The sequence below is a fragment of the Manduca sexta genome, chromosome 27, assembly GCF_014839805.1.
Source record: "Manduca sexta isolate Smith_Timp_Sample1 chromosome 27, JHU_Msex_v1.0, whole genome shotgun sequence".
NCBI classification, from domain to species: Eukaryota; Metazoa; Arthropoda; class Insecta; order Lepidoptera; family Sphingidae; genus Manduca; species Manduca sexta.
This window is the reverse complement of record NC_051141.1, coordinates 14,736,513-14,758,109: the sequence shown is the minus strand read 5'-3', so window position 1 is coordinate 14,758,109 and position 21,597 is coordinate 14,736,513. Positions and strand designations below refer to the sequence as shown.

The following is a 21,597-nucleotide window of genomic DNA, read 5'->3' as shown; positions in this document are numbered from 1 at the left end:
AAATAGACGTGGTTAAATACCGTCCTGCAAGCTTGCATATATTGAATATTCGACGTTAATATTTTACGCACACTGAGCAAAATCGAAACTATTATGCATGGTATAATACACCCAGCAAACTGATCAAATTCCTTTTGTTACGAAAATAACATTTCGAATAAAAGTAAATTCACTACGTATGTAAGTATAGAAGTTTGACTTATGAGATTTTTTTAATTACATACATAGAAAAAGAGTTTTTTTTTTTTATTTTTAGTCATTTGCACTTTGCATCGACCTTAAAATACAAACAACCCGAAAGTGCAAACAGGATAAGTATTATTAGGAATCGACATTGCTGCTATACTAACCCAGAAGATTTGTATATACTGTAGCATATTACTGAGAGAGATAAGTCACGGTTTTTTTTATTATTCGCCAACAAGTCTTTTCTAAGTACTGTTTAACTATGTTTTGAACTATTATTTTCTAACATCTTTAATCTATGATAGACACAACAATTCTTTGGTAATACTATTTATTACTACACTAAGGAAAACATTCAAAACAATGCAGTATCACAAACAATACAGAAACCATACTCAGTAAGCCGCTAAAAAAATGTAGGATATTGAATCCATCACAAATCCCCACTATTCGTTGCTAAAAGCAGTGCCTGCCCTTTAGCCAGTTTACTCTTTAATCCCACGTATTGTGTTCAGTTTTCGAGCTCTCTACTATGGAACCTAAAACATGGCAACCATCTGGCAATTATTCAGATAATTTTACCTCATTATCAAATATTTATCTCTCCAAAAGTATATACGGAGAAATTTAGTCTCTAGATTCAAGAAAAAGGGCAGGCTCTAATGGCATCCCACCATTTTTTAAATATATCATAGCATTCATATTATTAATATCTAATTTTAATAAGTGCCTATATGAAGGAGTTTTTTTCCATTATATTGGAGAAAGTCGTCACTACCTCTATTTATAAAAGTGACGACAAGACCTACCTACATAATGAATTACTGACCCATAACCATCTTGTCCTCCCGGTCTAAACTTTTTGAGAAACTCGTGCACGGCATTCTGTATTCTTATTTCAACTATGCTTTCAAACACGAACATGGTTTCGTTAAACGAAGCTTGCTTTAACGAACTCTATTATACACGAATTATCTTTTTTAAAAATTTTGATTCCGGGTGCAGCTAGAGATGAGTACCGATTTTAGAAAGCCAAGATCGATAATACACTTATGGAAAAAAAATGCCTTTAATGGGATCCTTGGCAATTGACTTCCTTGCTGTGACTTTTTTTTTAATAGCACTCAATATTGTTCTTAACGGTCCTGAATCCGAAACAACAACAACTATCAAGTTGTCAAGTCAAAGGTTCCTTAAGAATCTAGCGTTTCTATTTGATATATTTATTTTATTTATTGACACTTTGTATACATGGTATATAGGCGGGCTTAATGCCATGGGCATTCTCTCCCAGTCACCTTTGGGCTGGTGTAAAGAAGACGGAGATGCATAATAAAAGAATGTTAAATAAAGAAATATATTATGTTAGCAAAATAATAATTTCCTTAATTCTTTACTTTTTCATGAGAGCTATATTTTAATTGTAGGCGAACAGGTTAAAGAGATTGTTTCGTGGCTAGTTGGGTGTACAATACTCTAATGGAGAACTCTCCGATTAATGGCTAAAATCGAGGATTAGACTGGTGTGCTGGACGCTAGCCGATGTTTCTGCTTATAGTACTTGAAATGTTACGATCGGATAACTTCCGAACTAGTTTAGTTGGGTGAAATCAAATAATTTTGTGAATAATTTTTCGCTAACTTAATCTTTATGATTGAAATGTCATCAATATCGGATTTTCTAACAATCCTTTAGTAAATATTGTTATAGACACAATGGCAAGATATCAATAAAATATATACGTCGCGCGAAAACAAATACACGTATATATAAGTATACTTACTAAAATGTAATAAGATTTAAAATCATCTAGTAAATACCTAAATTTTTTCCATACCTACAGCCTCGTTGGAGAGCGCAGGCCGTCACGTATATCAACTGTTGTAATTTGTTTTGCCTTTTACTTTGCTAGGCTGCAATGCGGGACTATTAGTAAACACGTCAAATCTTTTCCTTCGTTGCTTCGAACCAGCGTACTCGTGCTAGTAAATTGCATTCTTGCATGTCTCTTACGGGCATATTGTCGTTATGACATATACCGACTCAATCACATATTTACATAAATTAAATTAATACTTATGACTAGAGTTGTTACCACTGATTAGTACCACTACATCTACATCCTATTACCATCTGATTTTATGCAACTGTTTGTGCAAATATTTAGATGTTTATTTGCTTAGATGTTTGTTAAATGTAAACGCGGAAACTGTAGAATGATTTGAGTTGAATTTGACACACGGATAAAACATCCTTTGGATTATATAGCAGGCTAGGATATATTTATAAAGATAAATTTTAGAAAACAAATTTTACTAATCGGAAAGCAAGTCCAATTGTCGGCATGTCGGCGGCCTTTATTTTGAAATGTTACAATTTGCCTCATTAAAAGCCACAACTTACAAACAGCAAAAAGGATGAGTTATGTTGTAAAATCGCTCATTATTTTTAACATAATAAATTATTTGTGTAATAACATGCTTTGTTGTTTTTCCACTTGAGTTTGTACAGGAAGACGTTTGTTTACAGTATTAATGGCCAGTGGTTATAATAAAGGTTAACCTTAAGATAAGTTATTCGTTTTAAAAATTATTACCAACAAGCCCCTCGTTCCCCCACTACCTCGAAAGACCACTTAACAAAGTCTCAACATACATTTAACTTAAGATCTTAGAATCTTTGTTTGTTATAATCTCAATTTCAGTCTAGTTCCTTTCACCCCTTAAGTTCCATTCACCCAGTCTTACGATATTAAAGTAATGCAGTTGTATTGTTCAATTGTATTAAAATAAGCATCGCGAACGTGGAATCATTGGACGGTATGCTTCGTATCAAATAAAGGAATCTCTACCCCTCCGTCACACAAATTGCTAACACATAAGTTACTACAATTATTAGTTAACTAATTATTGTAAATGAAATACATTGAGTAATACTGTAAAATTATGAAATAAAGGGGTACAATTGTTATGTATTTACTACATACGACTACGAAGCTCTTATCATAAAATCGTACGAAGGTGTCCCGTTGTAAGACTTTACTTAATTATAATTGTTATTGTGAAGGTGACGCCACAGGTAATCCACAGGTTGTTATTAATTCGAAATAACTTGCCATCACGTCACAAGTTCTTGCCCTGTCAGCCCCTAGCGATGCGTTTGCTTGCAAATATTCGACTGTTAAAATAAATAAAATGCCAGTTTAAGCCATTTAACGATTTTTAAAACCTCTGTGGTGCATCTGCGATTTTTAATTACATTTACATTGGCATTGCGACATTTTATAAAATATGATTAAAATATGATGTATATATTTTAGAAAAGTAAAGTATAAATGTGTGTTTTTTTATGTTTGTATACTCATGTATGTTTTCGTTTCAGGATACACAGAGGAGCTGCCTTCCACGCAGTTCACCGCGCAGCTCCCGAGCGAGGTGAGCAAGGCTCCCGCCGGCCCCGCCCCAGCCCCTGCGCCCGCACCGGCCCCCGCCAACGACTCTCAGCCGACGCCTCAACCTGTCTCTTATGCACTTTTACAACTCTCCACCTCCGACTCGAATGAAACGCCTTTTCTCCAAGTCCAACTCCAGTCTTCACCTGTCTCCCCTCCTCCGCCACCGGCGAGCGGCAAGTCCATCTCCATGTGTTACACGAGCACCGGTGCGATACTCTCTCTACCGCCTAAGAAGAAGGACATCTACCGTCCCTATTGCCTCGGCGATCGAGCCGCGCATCTTAACCGCGCAGAGGAAGACCTCAATGCGGCGCGCGCGATACTCGACCTGAGCCAGCATGCCGTGTACCTGACGACGCCACAACGCGCAGAGCCCGCGCCGCCTGAGCCTCCGCCGCCGCTGCCGCCACCACCTGACCCGCCAGCCCCCGAGCCACCGGCCGAGCGGCCGCGTGAGACCATCGCCTACACCTACGACGCTTTTTTCGTCAGCGACGGTCGCTCCAAGCGACGGAATTACGCCAACGCACCCGTAGAGAGTGCACAACAACCCGAGACAAAGTCTAAATACACGTGTAGTGAATGCGGTAAAAGATACGCGACGTCCTCTAATTTGTCCCGTCATAAACAGACGCATCGCAGCCTTGACTCAGTGGCGGCAAAACGTTGCGGCGAATGCGGCAAAGCATACGTGTCGATGCCTGCACTCGCTATGCATGTGTTGACGCACCAGCTGTCGCACGTGTGTGGCGTGTGCGGCAAGCTTTTCTCGCGGCCGTGGTTGCTTCAGGGGCACCTGCGCTCCCACACCGGTGAGAAGCCGTATGGGTGTGCGCACTGCGGCAAAGCGTTCGCCGATCGTTCAAACTTGCGAGCGCACATGCAAACTCACTCCGCCGACAAAAACTTTGAGTGCTCGCGCTGTCATAAAACATTCGCACTGAAGAGCTATCTGAACAAGCACCAGGAGTCTGCGTGCGTGCGCGACGAGGACGCGGTCGCCGGCGAGCCGCCCGCCTCCCCGCCGGGCTAATACGCCGCTGCGCTCTGTGCCGCCGCTAGCCGATGCAACTAGGGACCGTAAACACCGCCGATAGGCACACAAGTCAACATAAAAGTATTATATGAATTTAGCTTGTTAGCATAATGATAATTATAAATATACAAATTTGAAATAGGAGCTTGCGCGTCCGGCCTTCGCCCCGCGCGACGACCGGCCGCGCAGCGACGCAATCGAGCAACGTTTCGCAAACAACGAATCATGTAAGACCCCGTAGAGTCGCGGCTGCCGCGTAGGCATACCGCGCGCCGTAGCATACACGTCCCGCTAATTAACTTTTAATGTATATACCTACTCGTCGATAAAATATACCCTTATATACATAGAAGTATTGAAATATGGAGGAAACTAATATCTTTTGTAGGTGATTTTTACAACCGCAATGTAGGTTAGAGAGTATTACGGTGTAAGTTTAGCGTCGAGATGCGAGAGCCGAGCGCCGAGCTCGTCGGTGGAGGGGGCGCGCCTCCTCCGTCTCGGTGAGGAACTTGCCAAAACTTTCCGTCCGAAGCTCCGCGCACACAAGTGACGCCACGCGCCGCGCCGCTGCGAGCACGCACCAGCCGTGCAGCCGCCAGCCGCTAGCCGGCCCGTGGCAGTGCCTTAGCGGCGAACACGCACAGCACCCGCCGCGCCGCCACCTCTTCGTTTTTATCCTTAATGCGTACTTACGCCATCAACTGTCGACCCAATTTATCCTTACCTCAATATAGTGTAACATTTCCACATGAACACGTTTCATAATACATCACTAGGTCAAAATGTACCACAATAAATGACGTGCGCAGGACTCTTAAAGCTGATTATAGAGCACCTACAAACGTCTACTTTGTTTAAATAAATGTTATGGAGTGGCGTAAAAACATACTTCACGTGCATAATTCATCAAAATGTGACCTTGCCTGCTCACGCCGCAATTCACATGGCTCACTCCAAATGACATTTGCGTTTCAGCCTCTAAGCAAAGACCTAGCAATTTATGGATCACGATATTAAAATGACTCGAGTTTCGAGGAATGGAGGGCGGCGGGCGCGCCCTGTGACGGCGACAGGGCAGGGCTGCGCGTCAACGAGCAAGCCTTTCGAGCGTGTGTTTTAGATGACAAGACAAACGTAACTGGCAATAAACTAACTTAGCGTAAGGTAGCATTAATAGTAGTTTGTAATAACGGTGAGCACGAGGTGCTTGGTGAGAAATGGGTATTCGAAAAGCAATAATAAAGTAGGCACAAAATAAGTCGCGCACCGCTCTTGAATAGAAGCAGCAGACTTATTCTATTCTATTTACCCCGGTAGTGTCCCGTAGATGTTCCTGTTCGTAGTCCACCCGAGCGTCGGCCCCGCGTCCCCGTCTGATTAACTGTATCTTTGTTTCACGCTAAAACAGAGTTATGTAGATGCTACACATCTTCCCCACTGACATTTTTCCATGACGCTCACGGAGTCGTTTTAATGGGACGGCACACGCGACTAAAGTCACAATGTTCCGTTACCATTGAATCACGAAAGCGCTGGGCGTCCGATATGAGTGTGGCATTGCTTAAGCGAGCCGATAACTTTGTTAGTCACCATTAGTGAAAATGATTGGGGCGAATGCGCGGCCGATGCCTTCTCTGCTCTATTAGTTAGTGCCTCAAGTCAATTTATCGTTGGTGAGTTTCATTTAACCCTGTCAATTAAGAATATCTTTTTAAAAGATGAAAGTTCCTGTATTTTTAAAATGCATTGAATATGAATTATTTTCCTTTGGCAGCATATAAAAGGGTTAAATGTCAATGTAAATAAAACAAAATTTTCGGTTTATGCCGTTTGAGACAAGATTTTTCTTTTCGTATGGCATAAGCCGCCCACGGAGGCACTGAACTTTAGTCAAAGTATTCTCGTATCCAATTATTCCTACTTATTGTAGATGTAGTGCCACATTTTACCTACCTTCTTAGAAATAGGTAATAATAGCTCCCTCGTATTCACATTAAAATCCTCTTTATTTTTACAAAAATATAATAGTCTTAAGAGTGAAGGGACGCGCGGTATAGGCAATATATCGTAAACATATAAGCAATATTACTGTAGAAATTATCCTTTAATAAGATTTTGTAGAATTTTAAATATTTTGGTGCTTCGGAGTAATAATATTATATTTACCTACCATTTTAAATTAAAAGTAACATGACATCGAATAAACAACGGTTAATTGTGATATTGTTTCCAAATTCTGTCATATGTTGTCTTCGTCATAGTTATGTTTCTCTTTCCCGCAATTCGCCATCTTCAGTGTCGCGTTTTTGCTCTCGCTATGCAGTTATACTTTTAGCTATATGTCCTTCGCGTATTACCTTCGAAGTATTCTTTAATCTATCTTAAATCGCTTTCCAATCTTTTGTAGAAACTATAATGCTAATCTAATTGCTTATAATAAATAAAAACAAGATATTTTATTCAAATATTTATACTATCGTTATTATATAGTAGCGGTTATACGTATAAGTTAAGTATCAATATAAACCAACTTATATACAAAAAAATAATATATACATAATTTGTAAATAATATTGACCCGTGTACCAAATTTCCCTTCTTTACAATTTTTAGACGTAGAATTTACTTATAAGTTTAATATGTAATGTGATTAGTGATGGGACGTTAATATAAGCGCCAATACGTAGATAAATACACGATAAATATAAATAATTTTGTAGACAAAGGAGTTGACGTTACACGGACTCCATTAAAAGCCTACTCATAGACATCCATTTTGCCATCAATCCACGTCACACGTGAACTAAATACTATATTTAGGAAGCGGCATTTCTCCCGAATACCATGGTAATAAACATATTATTATATATTATATAGTTCGCAAAGTAATACACAATAACATGTCAATCTCTCGGTGTAAATAAAATGTATGTACAAGTGGACCTGTTCCGAACCATTCGTTCTAAATTAAATCGATTACAACAAAGATAAAAACGGAATATGTCCAATTTAACAATATATTCAAATAAGCAATAAAATTAGAAACTAAAGCAATACTAAATATTAATATAATATATTTAACCTCTAGCAATACGAATAATATAAGAGAAGCAATATTAAAAGCAATACTGTTTATTAGATTTAGTCATGAATTGTGAATTTGAAATTAGAGCAATATAAGTCGCCTAATAAGTAGACTGCAGCCAGGTGATATACATTTGTTAAATTTAGAATTCTGATGATTTAGAAGCTTAAAATAAATTTATTCTTGAATTGTGTACAATGCAAACCATTTTTCCTTAACTCCAAATTTTACAACGTACGAGCGTTAAAATATGTCTAAATTAGTCACGATATTAAAATATTATAATAATAATTCGTTAATTCTACTACAATACCACGAACGCGAACATACATCTTACGGTCTTAACAATAGTTTATAAATTTTATAAATTGTGTAAATTAAACAACATTAAAAGTAATAAAATTCCTGACTTACGTTTCGAATTTACGGAATTAAAACGGGATTATTTACCTATCCAATTATTAAATGACGATAAACGTATATTTTCACGGTGTTGTAATAAATTCGACGAATTATAGTTCCGACAAAATGCCGCTAAAATGCGAATCCGGCAAGCCTAATTATTAAGTAAATTCAATCTATTGGTGCGCAAACAAAAATTATATATGAACATGCTACGCCGTAGCAGACCGCTACGCCAACCGATTGCGGTGTTTACGGGAATTATTTTTGTGATTGCTTTCGTAAATTGAAACATGCATCAGTAATCGCTCGTAAAATATATATCAGTTAGGCTAAATATTAAATTAAATCAAATGAGAAATTAGTTTTTGTAACAATAAATTATATCATCACAGTATGCCTTCTTATATACAATATGTTATAAAGATTTAATATCATGCGTATATAGTATACTAGAATTGACAAATGTTATCTGCGTATATTCGTCCATGGAATGATAAGAAGCCAGTTTGCAATATAATGGTATGCGTGATTTGGGGCAATCAGACCCGTAGCGGCAACGTAAAGAGTTCGTAGGTCATTCTCGTAGCTAAGAGAGTGGGTCGCCGCGATTTCACCATTATTTATAGTGTTTCGCGCAAATGTACAGTAGACAGAGGCGCTTCACGCGTCGCTTTTTCTCTCGAATATTTTAGCAAATAGTTTTTTACTTAAATATTTTATCAATCATAATTATGCAAGTCTCATGTGTTTTATCGTGTTCATTATGAAATGGTTGTAAAGAGCAAATTAAGCAACGAGAGCAATAAACGAAAATTAACAACGAAAATTATCGAATATTAAAATTGTTTTCGATTGGTACGCACGGAACGCACGGACGGGTTATGCAATATGCACCACGAAACCACCCCAGCGCGGGGGTTGGCTAATTGTTTCTACATTTTCAACATAAACCGGTCATTATTGTGTAAACTAACACCATAGAACAGAGTGCTATAATCGTGCGTTACCATCACTTGGCGCCTTTTTTCTTTAGCACAACGAATATTTTTAAAATTATTGAACATATTGTAAAGATACTTCTGCGATTGCTATTTGCGTATATTGAAAGATGCTGATATCTAGTTTTAGATGAATTATTAAGGTGAAGTACAATCGCCGAGATGTCTTGAATAAGGATTATAACGTAATGTCGAATGCTTGCGTTCGCTTTGTATAAACACGAGATTCGGGTTAGAACATATGCACGGACATTGTCTATCATACACATAGAAAAATAAAGTAATCTGATATAATTAAAACCGCCATTGTAATATAAAATATATTTTGCATTTGTTTGATGTTTTTTCTTTATATATAATAGCTTATCAGTATTAATTCAAGCAGCCAGAGTTGTGTTTAAGTAACTATAAGTAATTAATTAAATCACACCAATTGACCCGCATGGACATTCCGTGCCCTAGAACTTACTTTATATAAGTAATATAATAGAATATTCAGTAAATTTTGTCATTTAGTAATGTACTTATATACCATTAGAAGTAGAAAGAAAGGTGATTAATACATATGTGATGCATAGTAGAACGTGAAAGTGAGTAGAATGAATTAAGAATATGTAGATAACGTAGCGATACCAGTATTTAAGCTTTGCAATACTACGTTTTGTATAAGCGAAGTGGGACATCAAAATTGAATATACCGATGTCGCAAATAGTACTATAGGACGTAATCATTAAAGGTAGATATGATCTCGCTTATACAAAATTTAGACCAATGCAAGGTTAAGAATAATTATTAACTTGTTGCCCAATTGTTGGACATGATGTATTCACGTGGTCTTATTATATAGTGTTATTTAAATAATATCCTTCAATGACCAAATCGTTGGCGCGTGTCGATATACCATAACCTAACATAGTGTAACTCTTCTGTCGGAAACTTTCGGCTGCTGAAAGCCGTTCACTGTACATAACGTTACCTATAATTGTAAAGTTGTTTCGGAGCTCTTAAATTGATTTCGTCTATCAATAAATATATGTACATTCATAAAAATAGTTTCTTTTCAGATTGATTACATGATAGAAATTTATAAATAATCTTCACATATAAGTTAATACATTTAAGAATTGAATAACACATGCCATTATTGTAGCGTCAGTAGTCAGTACATTATGTACATATTGATAAACAAAATCACAGGATTTGTATTACAAACCGTTTGAATTTATTAATTACGATAAATATAAGATGTGAATAATAGTTGAGCTCCGATCAAACGTTTAATAACCCTACACGAAGTGAATGTATCCCCTTCTCTAAATCTATTTAGAAAATTATTTTATAACCTAATTATTCTCTTAGACGTAGAAAGTCAATTTTTTAATTCACTTATTCCTTCCTATTAAGCAATTATAATATACCAAAAAATATCTACAGAGTAAGTAATAACATTGCATGAATTGTAATATGACTATTATAGTATCGTAGCGTAACAATATAATAAGTACGTAAGCCCATTAAAAATGATTACTACATCAAATACTTAGTAATTTTCAATTATATTTTAATGAATTATTGATTTAAAGTAAAACAAAATACCGGTATTTAAGTAAAGTCTCAATTAACATATAATTAAAAGTAACTTCATAAAATATTGAATAAAATGTCGATTAAATTTAATGTATCCATTTAAAATAAATACTGGTTGAATAATTAATAATTAACACCAATAAACGACATAGCAATGCTAGCTAAAATTAAATATAACATTTAAAATTGAAATGAATAACAATAAAACTTAACGTCTCCTTTATTTTTATTTTGTGTTTATTCCTTAGTTGGTAAAATGACATTCATTAAAGTAATACTAAGTACCTAGGGTCCACTGCGTTACGTCATAACATAGGTGTTACCTAGATAAAGTAGAAAACAATTGTGTGACAGTTCTTGTCTTAGTTTGTTTATATACGTTTTGTGAACCTACCTAAGAAATATAACTAGGGCAAATTGTAAACTACCTTATTTGTTTTTGCCCGTTAATCCATTTGCGATAATTTTGTTATGTTGTGTGTCTATATAGTAATTATATTATGCATTAGCTATGACTCTGAACATACTAATTAAATTATATATTAATTTTTAAAGCGTTTACAAACAAAATATTTATGTGTTGTTTTCAAAATTGAGATGAACATAATGTTTATTTTTTTAAATTATTTAGTATAATAATTTACGATAATAATATTTGTTAGAGATTTTTTTTAACCTGTATTAATTGTATTTAATTTAACAATATGCACTCCGGGACGACCAACAAGTCTGAAAGACCACTTTAGTTGCCATTAAAATAAATAGGTTTTTGATATAAAAATAGGCAATTTTTTTTATCAAATTTCATTAATTCAAATTCAAATAAAAGTTCATAAATTTTCATTAATAAGTCTTACTCAAAGTTCTTAACTCGTATGTCGTGGCAGTTAATAAACCAAAGTGGCCTTTTAGACTTGAAGGTAATCAAAGCATGTTCGTCACGAATGCGACAAAAAAGTCAAGGTTCCGGCAAGTGTAGCAACAGTAGATATCAAACTGACTTCATTAATATATAGATTATACTTTAGTTTATTAAGACTGCAATAATAATTGATCTCAAATGTAAATTCCTTAACTTAAATGTGTGTGCTGTCAAAAGTGACCAAATAACAATTCCGTTATAATGTTAAAATAATTTGAGAAATAGATCTACATTTATGTTTGCGGAAATATGGAAGTGCATGCCGTAAAACCACCTAAAATTTCGGTTGAATTGTTGGATATTGTATCTACTACATTGTATAGTCGGAATCGTTACTAACAAATATAGTATTCCATTATAAAGCGGCACGCTAGCCATTTTAACGGTATTGTAGCATTCCAATTTTCGCTAGTTAAACCAGCGTCTTAGCTTTCAGTTTCATTTCGTCACTATTTGTACTACCGCAAAGTTTGCAACTTGCACAAAACTAGAGATGTTTAGTTTTTGTATGCTGAATAAGTCAATGTGTTACCCTTTGTTTTGTAAAATTGTTTTATTGTTTATTCAAATAAAGTGTACTATATAACGGGTATTATTATTTAATTGTCCTATAAAGCCTCGTTAAGTCGAAGCACGTGTATACTCGAATTAAACTGGGCCGGAGCGAGCTTGGTTTGATGTATTCAGTTAAATCTTTAGTTCGATGTTCCATTCAATTTTTAGTGTCTGTTCGACGTTGTTTTGTAAACTATGACGTATTTGTCTCATTGCGAGCTAGAGTTGAGCATTCATACATGTTAGCTATTAATTTGTTACGCTTTTAATGAATGTATGCATTACCATAGGCTGGCAAGGTTTATTATCCAATTGTCTTTTATTAATTAACGATCGCCACAAATCAAAATAAGTTTTTATCCATATCAATATAAATATTAACATGAAAAAGTTGAGAATGGAAAATGAAGAATTTAATTACTTATATTTATTGTCAACAATTACCTTCAATAACTGATGGTTATCATAATATTTAAAGAACCTTCTATTTCAATTCGTCCTTTGATATTTATACAAAACTATTAAACAGCTATGAAAAAATAGTATTAAGGATATTCAATAAAAAACATGAATGACTATAATCTCCAGCATTTCTTTATTTGATTGCATATCATAAACAAGGAAAAAATATTTATTCAATAATCACAATATATGTCTATTTGTTAAATGACTGAATTATCTTCACGCAATATTTTATTATTATATCGTACAGTCATTGTCCTTGCTTGGTGGATTCACACTACAACTGCAACCGAAATCTCTGTGTTTATTAAAATATACTCAAGTACATCAAAACAATTCGGTGACTGATCGAAGTGTAAACAATCCACTGCAACATGTTTTGTGTCACGTGGAATAATGTATTATGCACCTTAAGAATACAGTCGGTGATGCAAATTTTGTTTGGCATAAAACGATCGTTGTGAAGCGAACATTGTCACCGACTGCATTTGTGGTCGTTATTACGAGGTAAACACAACCTGATTATCGCGCGGCACAGAACATGTTTGGTAGCTAAGGTCTTAAAATATAAAATTATATTTAATAAAACCCATCAATTTAATTTCTTAAGGCGACCTTCATATGGTAAATAATGTTTTAAAGATCTTAAAAAGTAAATTTAAATAAAACATAAAAAAGTTTACGTCTTTGTTACCGCATTAAAAAAAAACGTAAAATCAAGAAGACGGGACGATTTCAGATTCCCGTACGAAGTTATAATTATAGTCAAATTATTATGGTGCAACTATTTTTCTTTTGGATGTTTAAGCGAAACATAAATTGATTAGAACCTTCGATGTTACATTTATTTTATATTTCATAAGACCTTCTCTACTACGGACTATTACCATTTCATCGCACTTTTCATGTAAGATTTATTTCCGTCAAACACGTTCATTGAATGTAAAAAAAAAACTAATTCGTAAACATAAGTACGAACAAATAAATATAGAGACAAATACAATAAAAAAATAAAAACAATTTGGAACGCCAAAACTACTTACGAATAAAGTTTTACACCACGAAAGCTATAATTACATTTTATTAAACATTTATATCAAGCTTTTGCGTCGGTCGTGTTATTGTCAGACGGGCGAACGTTGCCTGCGCAATACTTCAATTATATTGATTTATAAAGGAACATTGAGAGCGGTGCATTTGCTTGAATAGTCGCCATGAACACGAAATGAGTGACCAAAATTTAATGGAACAATGCGAATGATAACCGAATGGAAACCGGTTTTTGTCGCGCGGTTGCCGTCAGCAAATATATGCTCACTGGCTTCGATTCATTATAACATAAACAGGAATGTTCGTTTATAATTAACCAGTTTATCCGGCTGAAGTCGACAAAAGGGCTCGCGCCTATCTATTTGGCCATCACGCTACAGACAGATTATTTGAAGCGAACAATCGATATATAAGAGTTTATTGAGAAGTAATATTTAAAAAAAAAATTACAATACTAAAATTTTAATGAACATAATTCATGCAGAATTTAACGGCGCAAATAGGGGTAATTATATGAACAAAGGGAATGTGCAAGCAATTTTCGTACATAATTGAAATTGCCGGCACGTTGGCTTCGCGCTGACATAAACACGACGCGTTCCGATAATACCCGCGTGTACATAGCACAGTATATGTAACGCCGCAAAACAACGCGCGCCGTGAACATCCTCAAACTCTACGTATCAGCAAACACATAAGCCTAGCTAAAGTTACAACACTACGTCGATTTATTTTGACTAGCACATACAATGAGCGCTGGTTATAAGCGCCGTACTGGCCTTTGAAAACGATTCGACATAAAGTGGAGCAAATAAATTGCATTCATTTTTACCATACGGATGTATAAAGTATACGCTTTCAGGGTTATTGCACCATCGTAAAACAATACACGATTATTTTAAAATAAATTAGCAAGCAAATCATCTGGCAACACTTTTAACCAGCGCCCTTTGTAATGTTTAACTAACTTATTATTCAATACATCACTATTTCATGAGAATCTAAAATGATATTTTATAAAATAAATAGTTACATTTTGAAGACAAAATTAATTCCCGCCATAATTTGTTATAATTTAATTTACTTCATGTTTGAAATGTAATAAAGTCCACCTCATCATTGGCATAAATTAAAAATGTCTTCAAATGTACCACAAATCATTCACCATAATTATTAAAATACAATAAAACTAAATGTAAAAATTATAATAAGAGAAATATATTTTACGACTTCATTTGAACTTAAAAAATATTTTTGCACCATTAGTTATATTTTGATAAGAGATAAAAACAATGCATTTCCTCACGAGGCGTAAATGATAAAAGTGCGGTGAAAAATATGTGAATTATAATTATAATGTTAATTAATTAATGTCGGTTAAATTGTGTATATCAACTAAGTAAGAAAATAAAATGATTTTGTATCGGTTTTATTGCACGCGAGTTCACAATTCGTTTATTAAAATCAATAAAATACCTCGTCAAAGAAACACACAACAAACGCCTATAAATAAATTAAAGTTATTAAATTGTGATGCAGATGACAACCACAGCCCATACGTTATAACGATCAGCAACCAACACTAATACATATTCCCATATAGGAAACTTTCCACTAACTATATGTTGTGTATCATTATAAAATCTTTTATATATCTTTTTAAATTAACGACTAAACTTTATTATAATGAATTATTTGGTGGTTACATCTTGTACATTAATTCTAAATGAGATTTAACCCTAGCCAGGATCGGCAGGAACGAAAATAATATGTACCGACCACGTCCGATAAACTCTAAGTTGGTATCGTGAGCAGTACTCGAATTAGCGCCAAGAAATAAGTAAACAGCTAAATATTAAGCACACGGGGTACATTAATGATATATTGTTATTTGACGTTGGATAACTTAGTCCATAGTCGTGCAGTGTGGTGCAGTGTGGTGCACTGTGGTGCAACGCCGTGCACGCTTGCACCGGGCTCAGGTACTCTCTCATGACGTGTGTAGTTCGATTGGTCGTGACTGTGACTTATCCAAATATGGGATTTAGGACATACACTTATTATGAAATTGTATGTGCATGGAAATGTTGAGTCCATAAATGTCCTAAAATTGCAACCATGTGAATAGGTAAAAAATGGATTACGAAGGCCCAACTCCTATCTTAATACAAATCAATTCCTAAATTGCGAAATGCAACCAAACTCTAAGTTTTAAGATTTAAGAATACTGATCTAATTCTTCGCGGAAATCCTTTAATACGTCCGTCTTGGGGGTGTTTCAGGTATATTTTTTTTAATCTCATTATTATATTATACAGGGTGTATCACGATCTATGGACCAGCTGAAGTAGCTCGATATAGAACCGCAATACCTATCAATTTCAATGTAGGATGCCTTGTATTATGTGGTTTAATTATAATTGGCCGGCTTCCGTTAATCCGCTGATCGTGTTATATTCTTCTATGGTTAATACGATAAGTAAATAGATACACCTATGAAGTGACAAGACATCTTGAATACAATCCATAGTAAGATTAATGCTCTGTACTCGATGCAATAAATTAGATAATATATTATTTAATTTTATATAATTATTATTGGTTTGTTATTTATCATGATACATCCCCAATACAGACGGCCTATTCACAATTACGATATCGTGCTAGTTAGGACGCGTCATAAAATCTCGTCAGTAAAATATTTTGCAAATTTTCTTTATAATCTATGAATATTTTAATCTATGGTTCTGTATTTCAGTATATTGCATTTGGTTAAACTAATATTTATTTCATAGTTAACTGCGTTTTGTGCGGCTAAAGAGAATGTACAATAACTTTTTAAACACCATTGCCTTGATTAATTTTCGCTACTCTGAATTTCATACACAATATGCAAAATATTTTATGATCAATGTTTGGCAGCACTGTCAATCATAATTAGAATTGACATTACCAAACATAGAAGACGCGATTGTTTATTGCGTTGACGAGTATATTCGTGTAATACGACGCGCCTTAACACGAGTAGCGTTACGACTCATACGTTGACAAGAGTCGCTGGTTTAGTCGACGTACACACGTACACGTAGTCTGAGTCGGAGTCGATGCGTGCGCGGCGGGCCTTACGTTAGGCGGTCGCCACTTGCCACACTATCAGGTGGCTCTTGGTGGCGCGCTCCGCCAGCGAACTGTGCCCACTCGACGACCCGTCCTCGGCCACCACCACGCTGTCCTCCATCTCAGAGTCGGCTGTTGGGAAATTATATTACACTAGCTTTTGCCCGCGGCTCCGCCCGCGTTATAAAGTTTTTCAGGCTAAAGTTTTCCGTTATAAAAGTAGTAGTTTCCCGGGAGCCTATGTTCTTCCCAGGGTCTCAAACTGTTTCCATACCAAATTTCATCTTAATACGTTGGGTAGTTTTTGAGTTTAATACGTTCAGGCAGACAGATGCAGCGGGGGACTTTGTTTTATAATATATTTTTTAGAACTTTTTAAGTGAAACATTCCCGTCATACATCATTGTTGCATAACTTTAACCGTTTACGCAGCGCAGGCAACGGAAGCTCTCAAAACTCATAATTTTCCCCGTTTTTGCAACATGTTTCATTACTGCTCCGCTCCTATTGGTCATAGCGTGATGATATATAGCCTATAGCACTCCAGGAACAAAGGGCTATCCAACACAAAAAGATTTTTTCAGTTCAAACCGGTAGTTCCTGAGATTAGCCATTACTGCTCCGCTCCTATTGGCCATAGTGTGATGATATATAGCTTATAGCGGTCCACAAATAAAGGGCTATCCAACGTAAAAAGGAATTTTTCAGTTTGGACCGGTAGTTCCTGAGATTAGCCATTACTGCTCCGCTCCTATTGGGTATAGCGTGATGATATATAGCCTATAGCACTCCACGAACAAAGGGCTATCCAACAAAAAAGAATTTTTCAGTTTGGACCGGTAGTTCCTGAGATTAGCCATTACTGCCCCGCTCCTATTGGGTATAGCGTGATGATATATAGCCTATAGCACTCCCCGAACAAAGGGCTATCCAACGCAAAAGAATTTTTCAGTTTGGACCGGTAGTTCCTGAGATTAGCCATTACTGCCCCGCTCCTATTGGGTATAGCGTGATGATATATAGCCTATAGCACTCCACGAACAAATGGCTATCCAACGTAAAAAGAATTTTTCAGTTTGGACCGGTAGTTCCTGAGATTAGCGCGTTCAAACAAACAAACAAACAAACAAACAAACAAACAAACAAACAAACAAACAAACAAACAAACTCTTCAGCTTTATATAATAGTATAGATAATATTACTCTTACATTTGTGTGATTCGCGTGGAAATTGTTAATTACATATCGCAACCAATGCGATTTAATTTCATACACTATACATTATTTAGCATTAAGTTTATTTAGCTTAAAACAATATTGTTATGTTTTATAGGAAATATATAGTTCCAGAAAACACATTAAGTTATTAAATGTAGTAGATAGAGTAGAGGAAACATCTGATCAAAAGTTAAAAACACACTTTAACTAGAATGTTATTCTTACATCTTTCATTTCACTATTGGATTAGCAATATACACGTTAGCCATAAATATGAGTACATAACATATACTTTATATTTGGTGCTTACCTTATAATGTTAGTAGCTAATAGATTATATACCCAAAACCTGTTATGAATTACATATAATAGTGAAATATACGCTTGAAGTAAATGCCTGTTTCATATTGTCAGGCGATGCACAACCACAATGTATTTTCTTTTAATGTAACGTCACATGTGGTACACGTTCAAAACTCAAGGACAAAACATGATACATGCATTGCGCTTGTGTCGAAACATGTCAACGTGGCTGGACAGCTGTACACCTGACAGGATGAGAACACGTTAGCTCGGGTGATTGCGTGCGGTCACGTGGCGTGATGCGACGAGTGCGTCAAGCTAAACATGCAGCCAGAAACAACGTACCATAACGTTATTAATATATTTGCTTATTTTCTATCAGGTACGTTCACGGTTCGCTTATAATCTGCCACACAATGAGGTGAGAGGCCGTGTCTCGTGCGTCATCGGCATGCTCCTCTATATTGGCAAAAGAAAATAATCGGGGAAATTAAAATTGCCTATAATGACGTGTTTCCACTAAAATGGTAAGTTGAGTTGTGTATAAGGACGGGGTCGCTCATGTCCGATCGAATTATGGGGTTATGTGTAATATTATATTTTTATTTAGGTTTAGTTTAGAGAACCATCCAAATTAATGTTAATACAGTTAACAAAACCAACAACCTTTTTTACGGCTCTATCAACATAAATTTTATTGCAAATTAAAGTCGACAAATTGACAATGAGCGGTACCTCTCCCTAAGCATGTTAGCCATTAACTCAGTTCAAATGACATTACGTCACATTTTAGTAGAAAAACACCACCTTAAATTCAAATCAAACAATAGGCACTAAATAATTTTATAAATAACTAAGGACGTGTACACACTACATGTAACTTACTTACTAGGCGTAAATTATGAGAAGCGCATTAAGCGAGTATTCTAATACTCCCTGTATTGCGTACGCTTAAAGCTATCATGTATAACTGACCTGACACCCGATGAGAACATCCATAAAATAACATGAGCTAACGTGCATATTGCTTGTTTTGAAAATAATGAAATATTTGTTAAAATGAATTTGTAAGTCTTGCGGATGTCGCCTGGTTTGTAATAAATTTTGAGTACACGGCAATTTTTATCTTCAAACAAAATGGTCTGACAGTTGATTATAATTATATAAACATACATTGACGTATAATGGAAATAAAATTGCCATGATTATGAGTATTACTAAAGCATGATACGTTTTGACACAAATGCCATATTTAAATCTGTCCGCTACTAAGGACATTACTACAATATCATTGCAGGCGCTCAATCAAAACTGACATATGACATGAATATAACTAGTATGGTGCAGGTTTTTTTTTACATATATCGATGTAAATAATGCTGTTTCTCAGTTATCCTCGTGTCAGTTTTGAATGAGGTTCAAATACTACCTACATAAAGCAGCAGCGACGACATAAATATAAAACTGTATTTAGATAAAAAGATCTTAGAATCTATAATTACGCAATATCAAACATATCAGTTCTATTAAAATTATTCTATTACCAAAAATGTTGTAGACAATTTTTTTTCGTTATAAAAACACCCTTCACGTCATACTTAAATAAACCACAACACAAGACATGTCAATCACTTACACAACACAAAACCTTACGTAAAATTAGACATAAACCGTGTCTTGACTTAGTCACTTACCTATTCTAAAGTCGATGTATCCCTCCCCGCCAGATATGACCAACATCGGCGGGGGCGAGTGAGGCACCATGACCGGGGACTGGGCAGGAGATATAATCGCCCCAGGCACTGCCACGAAGAACGTCACCGCGTCTCTATGACCATGGAAACTAAGCTGCGCGTGCGCCATCGAGCACCACGGTATGGAGCCGGTTGGGCTGGCCGAGCGAGCGCGGGTTAGAGTCGCGTGTCCTGATAACGAAAAGAAAAAAATATTTTATGCTGGCAATACAACGCAAAAATCGAATCGATATACGATTAAAGTCGCAACTAGCGCAAAGATTAAGCACAGCAATTACTTCTACGGTCACTCACCTGGCACGGCACCGCGCGGCGCTGTGGGCGGGATCGAGCTTCCCATGGAATCCCTGCTGGAACCTTCAGACAGTGGCACGGATATTACCACTCCGTTGCTGGTGCCGATCCACAGCCTGCCGGAGCTGATAAGTAGCGCCGTGATCCTCACGAGGGAGAAGCCGAGCTTGCCCGTCCCCAACATCTTACTGACGTACGGCTCGATGTCCACATCGCGAAGGTGTTTATAGGTGTGCGCATGGTACAGTCGTAGTGCGGAGTCCATTTTTATCGATACCTTTGAGAAGGATGGTTACTCTTTAGGTTTGTATTTGAATATGCATGACATAATATATCTTGGATTATAACATTATTTGGAGGCGCACATTTATATAGCGGTGAGTGTATTCAAACTCTGATTCTCATGTATTACAAGTTCTATTGTCTTGTATCTGAATTGTGAACATAACATTAATAAGTGAATACACTCGAATCGCCGCACATGATCTATTTAAACAATCTTGTGGCTTTTAACGATAGCCTGATTAAAACAAAAGATTTGCCAGAACTTTTCCCAGTACTTACCCAGACACCGTCTCCGTCGCACGCCATCTGCCTGACCTGGCTCTCTTGTCTAGGATGAGCTTCCAACGTGTGCAGTAACTGTCGCGAGCGAGGATCGATGACGTGTACCTTGTTACGGTATCCGCACCAGACGGTGCAACCCACCGCGCTCAGACAACGCACTGCGTAAAAATACAGCATCGTGAATCGATGTGAAGTACAAAATTTTTTTTTTGATAACAATATTAATGAAAACGTTTTTATAAACATTAAATGGAATTCCAGTAACAGATCCAACAGAAATTCTGTCCTTGTCAGAAAGGCATAAAGTCGTTTATCTAATATCGATTACAGACCTGAACATTTCGGGTCGCCTAAAGTCAGCAACCAATACTGCGTGAAGTCCCATTGACCGTCGGCTAAACGAGCGAATATGGCGACGGTGCCATCCGCGAGTGCCACGATGCATCGAGAAGCGCACGACACAATCGCCAGGATAGCATCGTTGAGTTTCACTCTAGGGAAGTAGCAAGATATTATTTAATAAGTCACTAAGCTATCTCCTAGTACACGGGATTTTTTTATGCATTTAACTGTTTTAGTTACTGAAGTGTTGTCAATAA

General features: G+C 36.2%; 2 protein-coding genes across 9 annotated transcripts in view; one reads left to right on the top strand and one right to left on the bottom strand.

Annotated features, from left to right (window-relative positions):
• LOC115455747 (transcriptional repressor scratch 2) overlaps positions 1-7,132 on the top strand; it is a 78,213-nt gene extending 71,081 nt beyond the window's left edge. The window contains exon 2 of the mRNA XM_037443785.1: positions 3,569-7,132. Within this exon, the coding sequence (XP_037299682.1) occupies positions 3,569-4,674 (1,106 nt within the window). The 3' untranslated portion in view covers positions 4,675-7,132. The remainder of the gene's footprint in view (positions 1-3,568) is intronic.
• Positions 7,133-12,805: 5,673 nt separating this feature from the next.
• Positions 12,806-21,597, bottom strand: part of LOC115455784 (JNK-interacting protein 3) — a 34,285-nt gene continuing 25,493 nt past the window's right edge. For 6 of the 8 annotated variants that reach the window (XM_030184484.2, XM_030184486.2, XM_030184490.2 and 3 more), the window contains 5 exons: positions 21,331-21,491; positions 20,996-21,156; positions 20,432-20,708; positions 20,078-20,308; positions 12,806-16,994 (listed from right to left, as the gene is read on the bottom strand). In XM_030184484.2, the coding sequence (XP_030040344.1) occupies positions 16,873-16,994; positions 20,078-20,308; positions 20,432-20,708; positions 20,996-21,156; positions 21,331-21,491 (952 nt within the window). In that variant the 3' untranslated portion in view covers positions 12,806-16,872. Of the gene's footprint in view, positions 16,995-17,988; positions 18,843-20,077; positions 20,309-20,431; positions 20,709-20,995; positions 21,157-21,330; positions 21,492-21,597 lie in introns of those variants that run through there. The other 2 variants (XM_030184489.2, XM_030184488.2) reach the window with 2 other exon arrangements.